Source organism: Hydra vulgaris, chromosome 06 (genome assembly GCF_038396675.1).
Source record: "Hydra vulgaris chromosome 06, alternate assembly HydraT2T_AEP".
In the NCBI taxonomy this organism is placed as follows: domain Eukaryota; kingdom Metazoa; phylum Cnidaria; class Hydrozoa; order Anthoathecata; family Hydridae; genus Hydra; species Hydra vulgaris.
In genome coordinates, this window is record NC_088925.1 from 9325042 (window position 1) to 9342218 (window position 17177).

Genomic DNA, 17177 nt, shown 5'->3' on the forward strand with positions numbered 1-17177 from the left:
AGAATAAATAAAACCATTCAGTTCCAGCTGTTTCATTCTTTTTCCAGTTTTCTGGTATTTTAATGTCATTTTTAATTGCATATTGATATGCAAGTTGCTTTGTTTCTCTAACATCAAGTCCATAATGCATAGATGCTTGACGAAGATATATTGAAAGTTCATCTTCTTGTGTCTTATTAAAAATATAATTATGTTGTTCATCAAAGTATAAGTTACTGTAAGAAGTTTCTTTATTAATCTTTATTTTCCGCTGTAAACTTGATTTTGAAATTGTATAGTCTTGTGCAGCTGCTTGTAGTGATAAACTGCCAGATTCGACAGCCATCACAGCAGCTTTTATTGTATGAGCATCAGGCTTTAACCGACTTGTCACTCGTTTGTACTTTCTTGTCATCTGAAAAATTATTACTCATATTACTCACTCCATTATTAAAAAAAATTATGCTCTTTTTAATTGCATTAATTAAAATCCAGATTAGGCTATAAATTTTAAATTTATTTTAATGAAAATAAAATAGTATCAAAACCCTATAAAACTTATAATGTGATTAAATTTAATAAGGCTAATAGTGAAGAACTTTATTTAAACCGAATTTAAAATACAAAAATGATTGGCATTAAAACAATACTTACTGTGAAAGATGTCTTCAGGACAAAATAACAAAGAAATCCAATATAATAATTATTATTTTCTATGATAAAAAACACTTTACTATAAAGTAAACATTGAAATCTTATCATAAACATAATTTTCTAATCACTCGCTTTTTTACAAAAATGTTGATTATAAAAGTTAAAGTACAGTAAATTAAAAGAATGATAAAATTGAACAGTGTCCCATTTCACCCCACTTCTCCTGTCCCAAGTCACCCCAATACTAGTAGGTGTAAGAAAACCTTTATTTTATATAGTTCTCGTAGCCATATGCTAATCATATTTCTTCAGTAGTTAAATAAAACAATAGTGAATAATTAAAAACCATAAACATAAAAATATATGCAAACAACACATAAATATTTAATATTAATGATGTCTTCAAAATCCAGGAAAATTGTTAGATTATTACATATTCGCAAATAATCCGAAAAAAAAAACAACTTCTGAAACTTAAAAAACACAATAATATGAAGAAGCTGTTGCAAACTTATAACATATATACAAAACTTTTGCTTTATTAAATTTTTCACTGAGATATTGCCAAGTCCCATCTCACCCCATGTCCCATCTCACCCCGTTCTCCCCTATTCCTAAAGAATTTAACCGTGCACTTTAGCAAAATGTTTCACGTTACATTATTTATCTTTAACCCTTAAACTTAACAGTCGTTAAATCTGTAATTGTTACTTGATACTACACAGATAAATAGTAAGGATAGTATTCTGATGTTATCACAGAAAAAAGAAAAGAAGAGAATTCATTAATTTGTGTCTAGCCTTTTTTTGTGTGTTAATTTACCTCCTCAAGGCCGAAAAAACCACTACAGTTGGTCACTACAGTCCACTACAGTCGAGGAGTTGGTCACTACAAACCACTACAGTCGAGAAGGCTGCTTTAGTTGTTGTTACAACTAAAGAAGCCTCTAAATTGAATGAAGAGTAACACGAGAATGAATTTTAGTAGATGGCACAAAAGACGCTAGCTCTTTAGAGCAGTGCTCATTATAGTATTTGTAGAAAAGAGAAGCTAGATTACGACGATGTGTACGACGGTTGGAGGTTAGCTGCAAGAGCAGGTCCAACTATGTTTACAATGCATTTTTGCACCTTGTCTAAAAGAGAAAGGGCATCATTAGAAGATCCACCCCAGATATGGTAATAGTGTTCCATACAAAGCCGGATTTGAGATTTATAGAGATAGAAAATAGAATCCGATGTAAGAAAGTGAGCTGGATAAAGTGATGCAACCTTAGCAGATGCTAATTTTACAACTGATTTGATACATGGTTTCCAAGAAAGATCGGAAGTAAGAGTTAATCCTAGAAAATGAAGAGTAGATGACACATTGAGTACATCACCGTTCATAGATGAAGGAAGATCTAACTTATTGCGATAACGATTGGCTAAACACCAGCCACTGTGAACCCCATGCTATAGCAGAAGTGAGATCCTTTTCAGCCTCAAATGCCCCCTCCAAGCAATCAGAGGGTGTTGGTTTCTTATCACGACAAGAATAAATGGTAGTATCATCAGCAAACAATGCCACCTTAGATGTGAGAATATCTGGAAGATTGTTAATGTAAATTAAAAATAGTATAGGGCCAAGGATAGAACCTTGAGGAACCCCTGAAGTTACAGAATAAGGGGACATTGAGGACAACTTTTATTCTACGATTGGAAAGGAAGGATTCAATAATCTTAAAGATGTTGCCAGATACACCATAAGAAGAAAGCTTATGAAGAAGACCAGCATGCCAAACTTTATCAAAAGCTTTTGAAATGTCAAGAGCGATGGTCTTAACCTCACCACCTTTATCTAATGCACGATAAAACCTATCGGTTATTACTGTTAGCAAATCAGTTATAAAATGAGAAGATCTAAATCTATATTGATGGTCAGGAAGTAAGTTATCAGATTCAAAATTAGAAATTAAGTGTTTGTTAATTAAAGATTCAAAAATCTTGCTTATGATGGGAAGAAAAATAATGGGACGGTAGTTAGACGAGTCAGATCGCTCTCCAGAATTTTTGAAAATAGGGATAACAGATACCACCTTTCAGCAGGCTGGAAAACAAGACTCTGATAAGCACTTGTTGAATAATTTTGAGAGTATGGACGACAGCTCCGGAGAACACTTCTGCAAGACATTAACAGGTATATTGTCCGGGCCACCGCAGTAGAAGAGTCAAGGCAGAAAATCACCTTAGATACAGAAGCTGGAGTAATAATAATGTCAAGCAATGGACCAACCTGTTTGTTGGCAATATCAGGTAGAACGCAACTAGTGGAATCAAGAGATGGTATTGATGAAAAGTTTTTAGCAAACAATTCAGCTTTGTTGTTAGGTGAGGTGACAAAGTCTGAACCATACAAGAGAGGTGGAATTATAGATTTGCCCTTATTTCTAATAGTATTAAAGATTCTCCAGAAGTCGTGGAGCCTAATTTTTGAGATGAGATTTCATGACCTGAGAATAGCAGGCTTTCGCATTAGACAAAACCTTTTAATAATGGTTTCTAGCAGTAATAAACAGATTTTTGTTTACTAGAGCATTGTTTTGCTGATAGATATAGAAGTAACGGTTTCGATTGGCAATCGAAGCAGCACAATGTGAGGAAAACCATGGAGGAGAGTGATGCTTGACCTGAATTCGTCTAGAGGGAACATAAGATTCCATGCCAACCTGACTCCACGAAGTTATGTAAGAAGCACATTTGTCGACAGGAAGACGAAAGATTTCTACCCAAGGGCCATCACGAAGAAAATCACAGAAAGAGTCCCAGTCAGCTTTGAGGTAGTTGTAAGAGGTACGATGATAGAGGGATTCAGGTGATGAAGAACAATGAGATGTTAGTTTAAGAGAGATCAAACTGTGATCTGAAGCACCTAAGGGTGAATGTGGAGAAACTGAGTACTGGCTAGGATCAGAAACAAGACATAGGTCGAGTAGAGAAGATAAATAATTCGGGTTGTCTGGAAAGCAAGTTGGAGATTTGACTATTTGAGTTAGGGATTGAGAAAGGCAAAAGTTGTGGGCTTTAATGTCTGCAGAATCACTGACACTAGAGCCAAGCCATTCAGAGTGGTGAGCATTAAAGTCACCGACAACAACTATATTAGCTGATGGATAAAGAGAGAGGGCTTGGTCAATTTGATCAGAAATAACTTCAAAAAAAGTGCGGTCCTGAGATGAAGGAGAGCGATATAAAACAAAGAGAAAGGCAATAGAGTGAAGTGGTGCTAAATGAAAGCACATGAAAGAATAGTCTATGGATTCAAACCTAGTTTTACGACAAATGGGTGAACACTAAGATTGCAAGATGAGACAGCTGAACTTAAATTAGTCTCACAAAGAGCAAGTAGGTCTGGTCAACTTTGCAAGAGATGAGACTCAACAAACGAAAAGTTACTTTGAAAACCACGAATATTAGTGAATGATAGGTTTAGAGAACTTGGTGATGACAATGGTTTTTTGTGTTTTATAGTTTTTGGTACTTTATTTATTTTAAAATTAGATTGAAGAACTTGACTCAAAGCATAGGTAGTACTCAGAACACTGTTTAATAGCCTAAGCAATTGCCTCATTACTATTAAAAAACCCTAAGCCGTAACAAAGGGCTCCAAATGTGGCCTTTGTAATGCACACCAAAAGTACAAACAGGGACACCATTCATGCGCAACACGGCACTGTTAATACTTTGATATTTTTCAGCTGTTGATGGAATCAGCCTCTCTGAGAGCTACTACAGAGTTCGGGAAACCTGACTACCAGCCGACCATAAAACTGAGTTTTAGAGCTGTACTCTCATTAGGAGATAATAGAATGAGTTGCCTAGTCATAAAAACAGAGAGACAAGCAAAACCCACACATTGAGTCAAGAAGATCCAACAATCAACATCCTAAACTGGAAACAATGTATTAAAAATACATCTGTGTCAGCCTAATAGATGAAGAAGGGGTGCGAGGCTGGTCAACAGATAGAACTTGTTTACCCTTTAAGTCTTTGCCTAGAAGGCCTTCTACAAGACAGTAGCCGGATGCATTTAATATCTGCCCAAGATGAGTATTTTTATCGAGACACCATTTCTAGCCTTTACTCAACCAAGAGCCCCAAGGCAGGAGGTGTTTTAATTCGGAGTTGACATCTCCTAGCCTTTGCCTAAAAAGGTGTATCCTACAAGGCAGCAGGACATGAAGCAGATTGTACTGGGTTACTTGTTACCAGTAGCAGGATAACCTGACATGACATTCTTGACCTGACAGTCCTTTTGAAAAAATTTAACTTGGTTGAAACTTCAACATTTTCGGCAGAAATTTGATTTTTCCACATGGAATTACAAGCCTATTTAGAATAGAAATATAGTATAATATAAATAGTATCATAAAATCGTAATGAATAAAAAAATATAATAATAAAAATACCTGCTTTTGTGCCAGAAGAGTACTTAATAAATGCATTGATCAATATATGCCAATAAATTGATTTAAAAAATGAACTCTAATTGTGTGCCAGAAGGATTTAAATTTTTAAATCATATAAATTTCAAAAATGTTAAAACAGCTATGGTATCAACATGCCAGAATAGTCTATACTTTAACAATATTCTATGTATGTAAATAAAGAACTGACTTTAATAACTGTGCCTATTAACTATATCTTATATCAATAACCCTAGTTGAATAACTGATGACAGTAAGAAAAAAACAACTACAAAGTGAGCAAAACAAATCATCATGCCAATAACAAAATAAAGAACAAACAATAGTTGACCTAAATTAGCCAATTGTATAACTTTAGTCATCTATAAGACACTTACAAAAATAAAATAGGTAATAAACTTTTTAAATATTAACTAAAACATAAGGTACATAAACAAACCAACAATAAAAAACAAAAAAACTATTTATGTATACTGATTGAATTTAAATATTCAAATAAGTCATAAAAACAAAAACAAAAGAAATAATAGGATACATTCACAACAATGATAGTAATAAAGGAACACTTTCTATGACATTATCTTTTTATATAATTAAATTTAGGTTGATACCTACACAAAGCTGTTGCATCTTATTTTAAGAAAAAATCACAATCAATTTCATGGGCAACTCTAGGCACTAACATTGGCGCATCATTTTTATGTAAACTATAAAAGAGTGAATCATAAAACTCAACACACTTCCAATGTGAAACAACATCAGGACACATTACTTAGAAACACCCAATATGATTTTCTAACATTAATCATTTGCATAAAACTTTCTGAAAAACCATGTGAAAACAACTAAAAACCCAGATATTTTAAACTTGGAAACCCAAATATTTTAGAAATATTTTAACTGATTTTAACAATTGTAAGTTGTTTTGACGAACTCGCAATCTTGCTTTGATTTTTACTAGTAGTTGCGAAGAACACGTGTTTACTGTTCAAATGATACTGAAGCGTTGTAAGACTTCGGTGATATGCAAATTCTTTGGAACAATATTTACAGATAACCAATTTTTTTGACTCGTCCTTAAAAATAAAGGCTCCGTTGAGGATAGATTGATTGTCGTTTGAACCCATAATTTAAATTATTAACAAATAAAGTTCATCAGGATAAGATTATAAAAATTTGGAAATTTAATAAATTTATTGACAATGCAACAAGGCGATCAAAACAATTTCGAAAACAAAAAGTATAAGGTAAGAGAAACATAATTGAGACAAATAAAACAAAATGGCGTCATCACAGGAGTAAACATTGATTAGAAATAAGAAAGTGGTGTAGAAATTTCTTTATTGCTCAAAAATTATTTTTTGATGCTAACCAAAATTAGCATTGCCAAAAAAATTTATGATCTAATCTTATGGCCAAAAAAACTCATGAGTTAGAAAATTTGATCTGCGTTAATTTTTTTAACTTGCGTTAAATTACACTGTACAACAACGAAAAAAAACCCGGAAATGCCATTGACACTACCTTATGTATTTTGATTTGGAGATTACGAAAATGATGTCCGTTTTGTTGTGTGACTAACCAATTTTGGTTAAATTCACATTTTCAAATTTTCAATTTTCACTATGAAAGTTGTCAATGTGATTTTTAATATATTTATTAGCAGTTGTTTATGATTTATTTATTAGCATTTCTTTATCATATACCTATTTGCATTTGTTTAACCTTGTATTAGACTAAATGTAAGTCTGTTTTATTTTAGATAAACTACAGTTAGCCAAGTAATATATAGATATAATACAGTGTATATTGAAACAAGAAATGCCCAGAACTTGTAAAAATCAAGCCGACAACTTTTGCTACATTTTTAGGCGAACTGACTTTAAAGAGATGCAGACGAAGATTGACACCACATGTGAAAAAACTGTATGAACTATACTTTGGTTGCAAAGTCGGCGACCAGGATAAGAACTGGGCGCCTCATGCATGCTGTGTGAGGTGCGCTAGTTCACTATCGTCGTGGGCGAACAGGACTGGTGGAGGACCAATATTTGGGGTGCCAATGGTGTGGCGTGAACCCCAAAATCATAGCTCAGCTTGCTATTTTTGTTCTGTTAACATATCAGGTCGCAATTTTAAGGGTAAGAAAGCTATAGTGTACCCAGATCTACCTTCAGCTATTCGTCCTGTTCCTCATTCGGCTAAACTCCCTGTTCCTGAACCTCCATCGGAAATCCCAAACACGGACAGTTCTGATTCAGACGAGGATACTGATGACGATGATAGTTACGAGTTGCCAGAAGATACAGAGCGTAAACCCCACTTCATAACATGATCTGACCTGAAAGATCTCGTTCGAGATTTGTATTTAACAAAGCAACAGAGTGAATTGCTGGCTTTACGTCTCCAGGAGTGGCATCTGTTAGCTGGTGATGCAAGAGTGTCGTCATTTAGAAAGCGATCACGGGAACTGCAGCAATACTTCTCTATGGATGAAGAACTTTGCTTCTGTAATGACATCAGTGGATTGTTTGATGATCTAGGAATACAATACGATTCATCTATGTGGAATTTGTTTATTGACGCATCACTTTATAGTATTAAGGCAGTATTACTGCATACTGGAAATGTGCTGCCTTCTATTCCCATAGCACATTCGGTAACCCTGAGGGAAAGCTATGTGAATATATCACTTATTCTGGATAGAATTAAATACAAAGATCACAGATGGTCCATATGAGCAGATTTGAAAGTTGTTGCTATACTAAATGGATTGCAGGCTGTTTTTACTAAGTACATGTGTTTCCTCTGCAAATGGGATAGCAGGATGAAATCAGAACATTATACGAGGAAATGTTGGCCACAACGAGAAACATTTGAGGTTGGTTCCCATAACATCATTCATGAACCTCTTGTGGATAAAGAGAAGATCATCTTGCCCAATCTTCACATCAAGCTTGGAATCATGAAACAGTTTGTAAAGGCGTTAGATCACGACAAACCAGCATTTCAGTATTTGCAGACCAAATTTCCTAAAATCAGTGACGCCAAAATTAATGAGGGCATTTTTGTGGGGCCCCAAATACGAAAACTGATGCTGGATGAAACGTTTTCGGGAACGATGGATCAATATGAACTTGCAGCATGGGATGCATTCAAGTGGGTGTGCCAGGGATTTCTTGGAAAACATATTGCACCTTAATTACGCTGATTTGGTAGACAGATTAATTGCATCTTATCAACAACTGGGTTGTAACATGTCGCTGAAGCTCCACTTTCTTCATTCCCATCTTTCCTTCTTCTCTGTCAATGGAGATGTATATGATGAAAATGGCGAGCGCTTTCATCAGAGTATTGCCACAATGGAAAGCAGATACAAAGGAAAGTGGAGCCCCGCCATGCTTGCAGATTACTGCTGGAATTTGCAGCGCGATGAACCCGATGCAGCATTCAAACGCCAGGCTAAATACAATTAAATACAAGTAAACGATTTGCGTTAAAAGTGATAATAAACATGTTCATACACTTATTCATATGTATAGAAAAATGCATCTTACGTTACATCTTTAAATCGTTATTACAAAAAATGGTGACGTGCTACAGCATAACTGATTACATATTTGGAATCAGCACGTCTGAATTAATAAAGATAACCTAATTTGGTTCTTGTTTTTTTCAAAAAGTTAAAAATTGTTATGCAGCGTATTTAACACAATCATCTAAATTGATTTATTCAGCAAGGGTCATCGAATGTTGTTGTAATTCTATAGGGGGATCTCTTTAAGTTTGACAAGTTGTTGATAAGTGAGAGGGAGGGGGAGGTAAAAATTGCTAAAAAATTGTTAACTTAATTAATGAACAGCTCCTTATAAAGTTTGTAAACCGCGCATCAGGGGTTTAAACTTTACTTTGTTACAATTTTTGAATCCTAAAAGATTTAATTTAATCTTAGTTTTAGATTGGCAGTTAAACGTGGAAAATATATAAAAGAATAAATGAAAAAGTGTAACTGCAGCAACAACAAAAAAGGTGAGCTAAAAATTAACTCCCGTGCGGGGAATCGAACCCCGGCCACGGCGGTGAGAGCGCCGGATCCTAGCCACTAGACCACACGGGATCTTACGTGATAGCAAATTTTAATTAATATAAATAACTTTTTTGTAGGTATAAAAATTTAACTATTTAATTTTAATGATTAAAAATAAAGTTTTATTGTTTCCATAATAATTATGATTATTGATGCATATTATTAATAATGTATAAAATATATGTATGAAAGTATATTAATATTTTAGTGTAATTATATATTCATTCTATTGAATAGTTACAGACACGTTAAACCTCATAATTTATAGGTATATTTGTAGGTTAATTTTATAATATATATATATATTTATATAACTTATGTTTATTTATAGGTTAATTATATACTATAATAACTATGTTTCCATTTATATCGTTTAGATCTATTGCTTTATTAGATTTAAGCATTTTAAAGGCACGTTCAAATGCTGCAAATTTTACTTCAAAAGCATTTAAACTGGTTGTTTGTGGAAATACATAATTATTTATACTATAAATAATTTTGTATTTCCACTAACAACCAGTTTAAATGCTTTTGAACTACCATTTACAAAATTTGAAAGCGCTTTTAAGATGCCTCAATCTAGCAAAGCGATAGGTCCAGACGATATAAAATAAAAACAAAGTTATTATATTATACAATCACATAAAAGATATTATACTTAAGATTTTAATTGTTCAATAAATCAAGGAATTTTTTTCAGAATAACTGAAGGTAACTAAAGTTACACCAATATTTGAAGGATATGAACTAACAAATGTTGGTAATTATCGTCCAATCTCAGTCCTCTCTAATTTTTAAAAAATTTTAGAAAGAATTTTATTCAACCCAATATTTAATTATCTTTCTGTAATTAATATACTCTATAATAATCAGTGCGGCTTTAAAAAAATAACTCTACACGCATTACTGATTCCTTTGAAAAATCCCAATTTACTTTACGCATTTTTATAGACTTATCTAAAACTTAAGATATTATCGATCATAACAATTTCATAAAAAATTGAAACATTATGGTATCACCGGCAAAGTCTTAACAATATTAAAAAAAATGCTTAAAAATCGTAAACAATATGTTAACATTGACATATTTTCTTTTTTAAATGTTTTAGAAATATCAGTGTTTTAGAAATATCAATGTTTTAGAAATATCATACTTGGTTCCATATTTGGACCACAATTATTTCTTATTTATACTAATGATCTGCATAAGTTAACTTAATGACAATAATGTTTGTGGATTATACAATCTTTTTTATCCAACGATAACATCAACAAATTAATTCATGATTCGAATATTGAACTAAAGACCAAATTAAATAAACTTTCGATGAACATCAAAAAAATAAAATGGATTCTCTTTCATCCCGCTTCAAAATAACATATACTACCATGTAAAATCTTTGTACTTATTATTGATACATTCATTTAAAAAGAGTCATGTATAGACATTTTTTAGGTGTTATATTAGATGAAAATCTTTCATGGTAATACCACATTTGTACCTTATGCAATAAAATTTCCAAAAGTTTTGGAATTCTTTATAAATCAAATAGCATTTTAACGAGACATACTTTAATTCAACTATATTATTCTTTGATTCCTTGTCATATTAGTTATGGCAATGTTGCCTGAGGAAAGTACCCACAAAAGTAAGTTAAAGACTCTACATTGTCAGCAGAAGCATATAGCACGTGCTATTAATTTAAAAAATTGTTTTACTCATGCAAAGCCTCTCTTATTTAACATGAACATTCTTAATATTTATGAGATAAATATTTTAAACGTTTTTTCCAGTTTGCTTTGGTGATATATATTCATGTAAAAATTTTTGTTCCATATCACGGTTAGCCTTAACTAAATTTAGGTTTTCTGAATTGTGTCCAAATTAATTTCAACGTTTTCTGAAAGAGTATATTTTACTGATCACTATGTATATAGTCCACCAAACCAGAAAACTCCTATTAAGTAATTATGGCATTCTTAAGATTTTTCGCGCCTTTTTTGTCTTTTACGACCATCTTTAATCCACCATTTTTTTCTGCCACAAACTTAATTGCAAAAGACAATCATAAAAAAAATTTTGTTTAAAAAAATGTTAAGAATCGGTAAATCACATCCTCAGACTATTTTAGATTATCAAAAGAACAGAGAAAAAGTTTGTCTTTTCTGTGGTCGCAAATGTCGTATGAAAATAAACAGCCAAAGCCATATAATTTCTAAATTTTAGAGCTGTTTTTCGGATTATAACATTGCTGATGATCGATACCCTACTAGATTGTGTCAAAAGTTGGTATACTTAATGATTTTTAACTAAATAAACATATATAAAAAGTATATATGTCATAAACGTAAAGCCCTTCTCATAACTGAAAAATTGGATACCTTGTTGAACTCAAAGAAATAAGATTTGATAAATGAATCAAATCTCATTTTGCTTGGTACTAGCATATCTTTATCTTTTTAAGGTGTAGAGGTATAGTTGAAAGAACAAATGTTGTTAATCTCGGGCAGAAAATTAATTTTGACATTGACTGGTCAGAGATGACTATCCCGGCTAAAACACGAAATGGGTAAAATGTTATTTTATTTGTATATCTGTTGTAAAGAAATATAAAATTATAATTTTTTATATAATTTTAGGAAACTAAAAACTTGCGGTTGTGAAATATGTAAAATCGCAAGAACGCAGGGAAGGATACCCAAGAAAAAATCTGGTATAAAGAGTTTTAAAACGGCAGCTATTAGCCCGCGGTGTAGTTCTTGTCTGACTAAAGTTAAAAGAGGATTGCATCATAAATGCAATGCAACAATGCTCATGTAGAAAACGTTTTTATAACTTTGATTATTTGACTGTGAAAGGTTGTATACCATGCTCTATAGAAAACAAGTTCATAAATGTAATTTTTTTTTCAGAAATAACATATCAGCTGCATCCGGATATCAAGTTATTAGAAAAACCGTATTAATTTGCTTTACTAATAGAGAGATAAGTGAAAGAAATGTCAAGCATAATAAATCAAAAATGATAATTTTACTTAAAAAAACATTTGTAAGCTTTTGAACCTATAACCTTTTTAACAATGTAAAGTTGTCGAAACCTTTTTCATACAGTCTCCATACTTTTGTAACTTATCTAGATGTCAAGGAACAAATGGTTTCTCACGTTGTTAAAGAAAAGCTATGTAGTGAAAGTGGTAACACCATTTCGTTCAAGACAGGAGGTTGTAAACTTAAACTATCTATTAGATCTGAGAATACTCTAAAAACAACCAATTTTACTCACAAAAATCTTCTTTATATTCAGAATTCTCTTTCCTTAAGTAACCATCAAATGATAGAACTTCCTAATATGATAAGTATAAATATGGTAAAATCACAATACTAATACAAATTTAATTCCGCACAATAAAATGATGCAATATTTGGAGTAAAACTTATTATATAAAAAAATTAATAATTACAGAGTTGTTGAAAAAAGAAGAAACGCTGTAGAACCTGGACTGAAAGACTACGTCTCTGATTTGAACAGTTATCTTCTCCCATTATTTACCGAAGAAAATATTTTATTTTAATTTAAAAACAAAGATAAAAATTTGGAATATAAAAATATTACAGTAGCGTACTGCAATGATGTTACTCTTTTTTTTAAACTACTCCTGGATCTTAAATGCGTTGATTCTAAGAATCAGTTGCTAAAAATTGCTGTTGACGGGGGTAGTGGTTTTATCAAATTTTGTTTAAATATAGTTAATCTCAATGAAATTTTTAAAAATTACGGCAAAGCTGAAATAGATTACCTTAAGACAAAACCGATAACACTTGCAGGTCTTTATATAAAGATGGTCTAAAAAAAAATATTTAAAGATTCGTCAGTAAATGCTTCATTTCTTCTTCTGGTAGCTCCAGAAATCCCAGAAAGATATTTAAACATAAAAATATTATTTGAAAATTAAATCTAGAAAAAGTTGAGCACATTGGGGTGAGCGACATAAAACTTAGTAAAATTCTGACAGGTATATCTCCAAGTAGCAGTTCAATTCATCCATGTTATGTATGTAAGTGGGATAGAAGAAAAACTTGGACAAATGCTCCATACAGAACTTTCGAGAGCTGTCAAAGCAACTATACAAAATTCAAAGAATCTGGTTCAAAACCTAAGTGTGCACAACATTTTAAGAATTGTATAAACCCTGTATTAGTACATGGAAAACCATATGCGGCCGTGGCGCAGTGGTTAGAGCGCTTGCTTAATAAGCAGGAGATCCAGGTTCGAAACGAGCTCTGGACAAATTTTCGCGTCACGGTAAGGAAGGAGGCGTGAACTTCCTGGTTAAATGCACTTCCGCGGTGCTCTGTGACAAGACCGTTAGGACTTCTTGGGGCACCTAAAATAAAAATTTAAAAAAAAAAAAAAAAAAAAAAAAACCCTCTGAATTTCTTGTAGATAAACTTGTTTTATCGGAGCTTCATATAATGGAGGGAACTGTCAACCATGAAACGGATAACATGGAGCGGATTTGGTCGGAAACGAAAATGAAGAAGATTTACGAACAGTTGCAAATTATTAAGACTCGTCAGTATACTGGAAAATTTAATGGAAAGTCTTCTCGAAAAATTCTGGTAAGTGTGAAGTCTTTAATGATAAGCTGCCAATTAAACTAAAGTCTTTTGGAGAATGCTTAAGGTTGTTAAATTTATTTGTTGAGTCTTGCTTTGGATCCGTACTTGATGAAAACTTTCAAACTAATATCGAAAATTTAAAAGCCTGCTATAAAAATTTGATGTTGAAACATGGTATTACTTTAACACCAAAATTTCATATCCTGTTAAATCATGTGTCTGAATTCTGTAAAACAAAAAAAATGGGCCTTGGAGTTTATTCGGAGCAATCAAGAGAAAGTGTTCACTACCTCTTCAAAACTGCCTCGTGGAACCGGTACAAGGTGTCCGCAAATAATTCTAATTATGGGCATACTTTAGTAAGGGCATTAAGTTCTTATAATGGAAAACATCTTGTTTCTCTTGGACATGTTGATCTAAATGTTGATATTTTTTAGTGATTTAATTCAAGAAGAAATAGCTTTTAATTTTATGTTTGTAAATATTTTGATGATTTAAAACATTCCGATAATGTGATTAACTCTTAAACTATGTAATATAACACAATACCATATGTATTATTCATTTCCAATAAATTGTCTGTAACTTTTACAATAAAATTTTGAATGAAAACATGGCGGACCAAAAAACGGCGCAAAACACTTGCAAAAAAAGGCGCAAAATAAAAGACGCGAAAAAATCTTTAAAATGCCATAATTACTTAATAGGAGTTTTCTGATTTGGTGGACTATATACATAGTGATCAGTAAACAATACTCTTTCAGAAAACGTTGAAATTAATTTGGACACAATTCAGAAAACCTAAATTTAGTTAAGGCTAACTGGGATATAAATACCATTTTTATGAAACAAAAAAAAAAGTTTTGAAAATTTTGATTTTTTTCGTGAATTGTGTTATTTTTCCTTTAAAAGGAAACTAAAGGAAATCATTTTTTCGATAGATTACCTTTTTCAATATTTTTCAATATTTGCTTTTAGTCGGTTTTTTAAATATTTTGATATTTTTATTTTAAAAGAAATGACAAGACCTAGTTACTAGTCTTCTACGAGTCTCCACACGTAAAAAATCTTACTATTTTTATAATAAAGATTTAGATTTACTTGTAATACGAATTTATACTGAAGATGATATATATATATATGAAGACTCCACGGAATGAAACGTCAGGGTCACATTTTTTCATTTTGAGATAATTCGTTATTATATATATATATATATATATATATATATATATATATTATATATATATATATATATATATATATATAATAACGAATTATCTCAAAATTAATAAATGTGATCCCGACGTTTCATTCCGTGGAGTCTTCATATATATATATATCATATATATATATATAGTTTTTCAATATTTAAAATATTTATTTATTTTGTACGGCGCAAAGATCCCTGTGATAGCCACAGGCAGAGGTGCGCCTAGTCTGAGGAGAGGAGGGGGGGAGAGAGGGTAAATCTCTTTTAAAGGATAAGAAAACAAAATCTTTTTATCCATTCCCCCTTTTATTAAAGAGTTGAGTAAATAATAAAAAGGACACCAATTTAAATTTTATTAATTGTTTTCTCAACACTCAAATTATTTTAAGAAATAAATCTTTCTTCTAAATATCATTAATGCTTTTTATTTAGAAGAAAGACTTATTGTTTGAAATGATTTAAGTGTTAAGAAAACAAATACTTTAGAGTGATCATTAAATTATTTTTCTGGTCATCATACTTTTTGAGAATTACCTTTCAAATAAAGGGGTAAACAGCTGCTATCTGTTGACCAGCCTTGCACCCCTTCTTCATCTATTAGGTTGATGCAGATATATTTATAATATATTGTTTCCAGTTTAGGATGTTGAATGCTGGATCTTCTTGACTCAATGCATGGGTTTTGCTTGTGTCTCTGTTTTTATGACTAGGTATCTCATTCTATTATCTCCTAATGAGGGTACAGCTCTAAAACTCATTTTTATGGTTCTGAGTCCGGCTGGTAGTCAGGTTTCCCGAACTCTGTGATAGCTCTCAGAGAGACTGATTCCATCAACAGCTGTAAAATATCAGAGTACTAACAGTACTATGTTGCGCATGGATGATACCACTGTTCGTAATTTTGGTCTGCATTGTCGAGGCCACATTTGGAGCCCTTTGTTACGGTCTAGAGTTTATTAATAGTAATGAGACAATTGCTTGGACTATTAAATAATGTACTAAGTACTATCTATGCTTTGAGTCAAGTTCTTAAAAAATTTAAAATGATTAAAGTACCAAAAAATATAAAACACAAAAAACCATTGTCATCACCAAGTTCTCTAAACTAATCATTCACTAATATTCGTGGTCTTCTTCTGTTTAGTCTTATCTCTGGCAAAGTTGACCAGACCTACTTGCTCTTTGTGAGACTAATTTAAGTTCAGCTGTCTCATCTTGCAATCTTAGTGTTCACCCATTTGTCGTAAAACTAGGTTTGAATCCACAGACTATTCTTTCATGTGCTTTCATTTAGCACCACTTCACTCTATTGCCTTTCTCTTTGTTCTATATCGCTCTCCTTCATCTCAAGACTGCACTTGATGTTATTTCAAAACAAATTGATAAAATCCTCTCACTTTATCCATCAGCCTATATCGTTGTTGTTGGTGACATTAATGCTCATCACACTGAATGGCTTGGTTCGAGTGTCAGTGACTCTGCAGGCGTTAAGGTCCACAACTTTTGCCTTTTTCAATCCCTAACTCAAATAGACAACTTTCCAACTCATTTTCCAGACAATCCGAACCATTTACCTACTCTACTCAACATATGTCTTGTTTCTGATCCTAGTCAGTGCTCAGTTTCTCTACATTCACCCTAAGGTGCTTCTGATCAAGATCTCTTTAAACTTATTATCTTATTCTTCTTCATTATCAGAATCCCCTATTATTGTACCTCTTGCTGATTAAACTACTTTTTGCTGACTGGGACTCTTTCTGGGATTTTCTTCGTGACGGCCTTAGGTAGAAATCTTTTGTCTTCCTCTCGATAAATGTGCGTCTTATATAACTTGTTGGTTACAGGCAAGATGGAATCTTTTATTCCTTCTCGACAAAACCAAGTCAAGTCTCACTCTTCTCCTTGGTTTACCTCACATCGTGCTGCTGCAATTTCCAATTGAAGCAATTACTACCATATCTATCAGCAAAACAATTCTCCAGAAAACAAAAGTCTGCTTATTATTGCTAGAAGTCATTGTAAAAAAGTTTTCTCTAACGCTAAAGCCCACTTTAGATGAGAGCTTTTCATCAATATCATCTCTTGATTCCACTAGTTGCGTTCTACCTAATATTGTCGACAAACAGCTTGATCCATTGCTTGACATTCGTATTACTCCA

The 17177-nt window shown here is 32.3% G+C and overlaps 1 protein-coding gene and 1 non-coding gene across 2 annotated transcripts; both read right to left on the reverse strand.

Annotated features, from left to right (window-relative positions):
- Window positions 1–1688: 1688 nt before the first annotated feature.
- On the reverse strand, window positions 1689–2021 carry LOC136081173 (uncharacterized). The gene has a single exon (XM_065798470.1). The coding sequence runs from the start codon at window positions 2019–2021 to the stop codon at window positions 1689–1691; it is 333 nt and encodes a 110-aa protein (XP_065654542.1).
- A 7122-nt stretch (window positions 2022–9143) lies between these two features.
- On the reverse strand, window positions 9144–9215 carry trnae-cuc (transfer RNA glutamic acid (anticodon CUC)). The gene has a single exon. It is a non-coding gene; the product is annotated as a tRNA-Glu (tRNA).
- Window positions 9216–17177: the final 7962 nt, after the last annotated feature.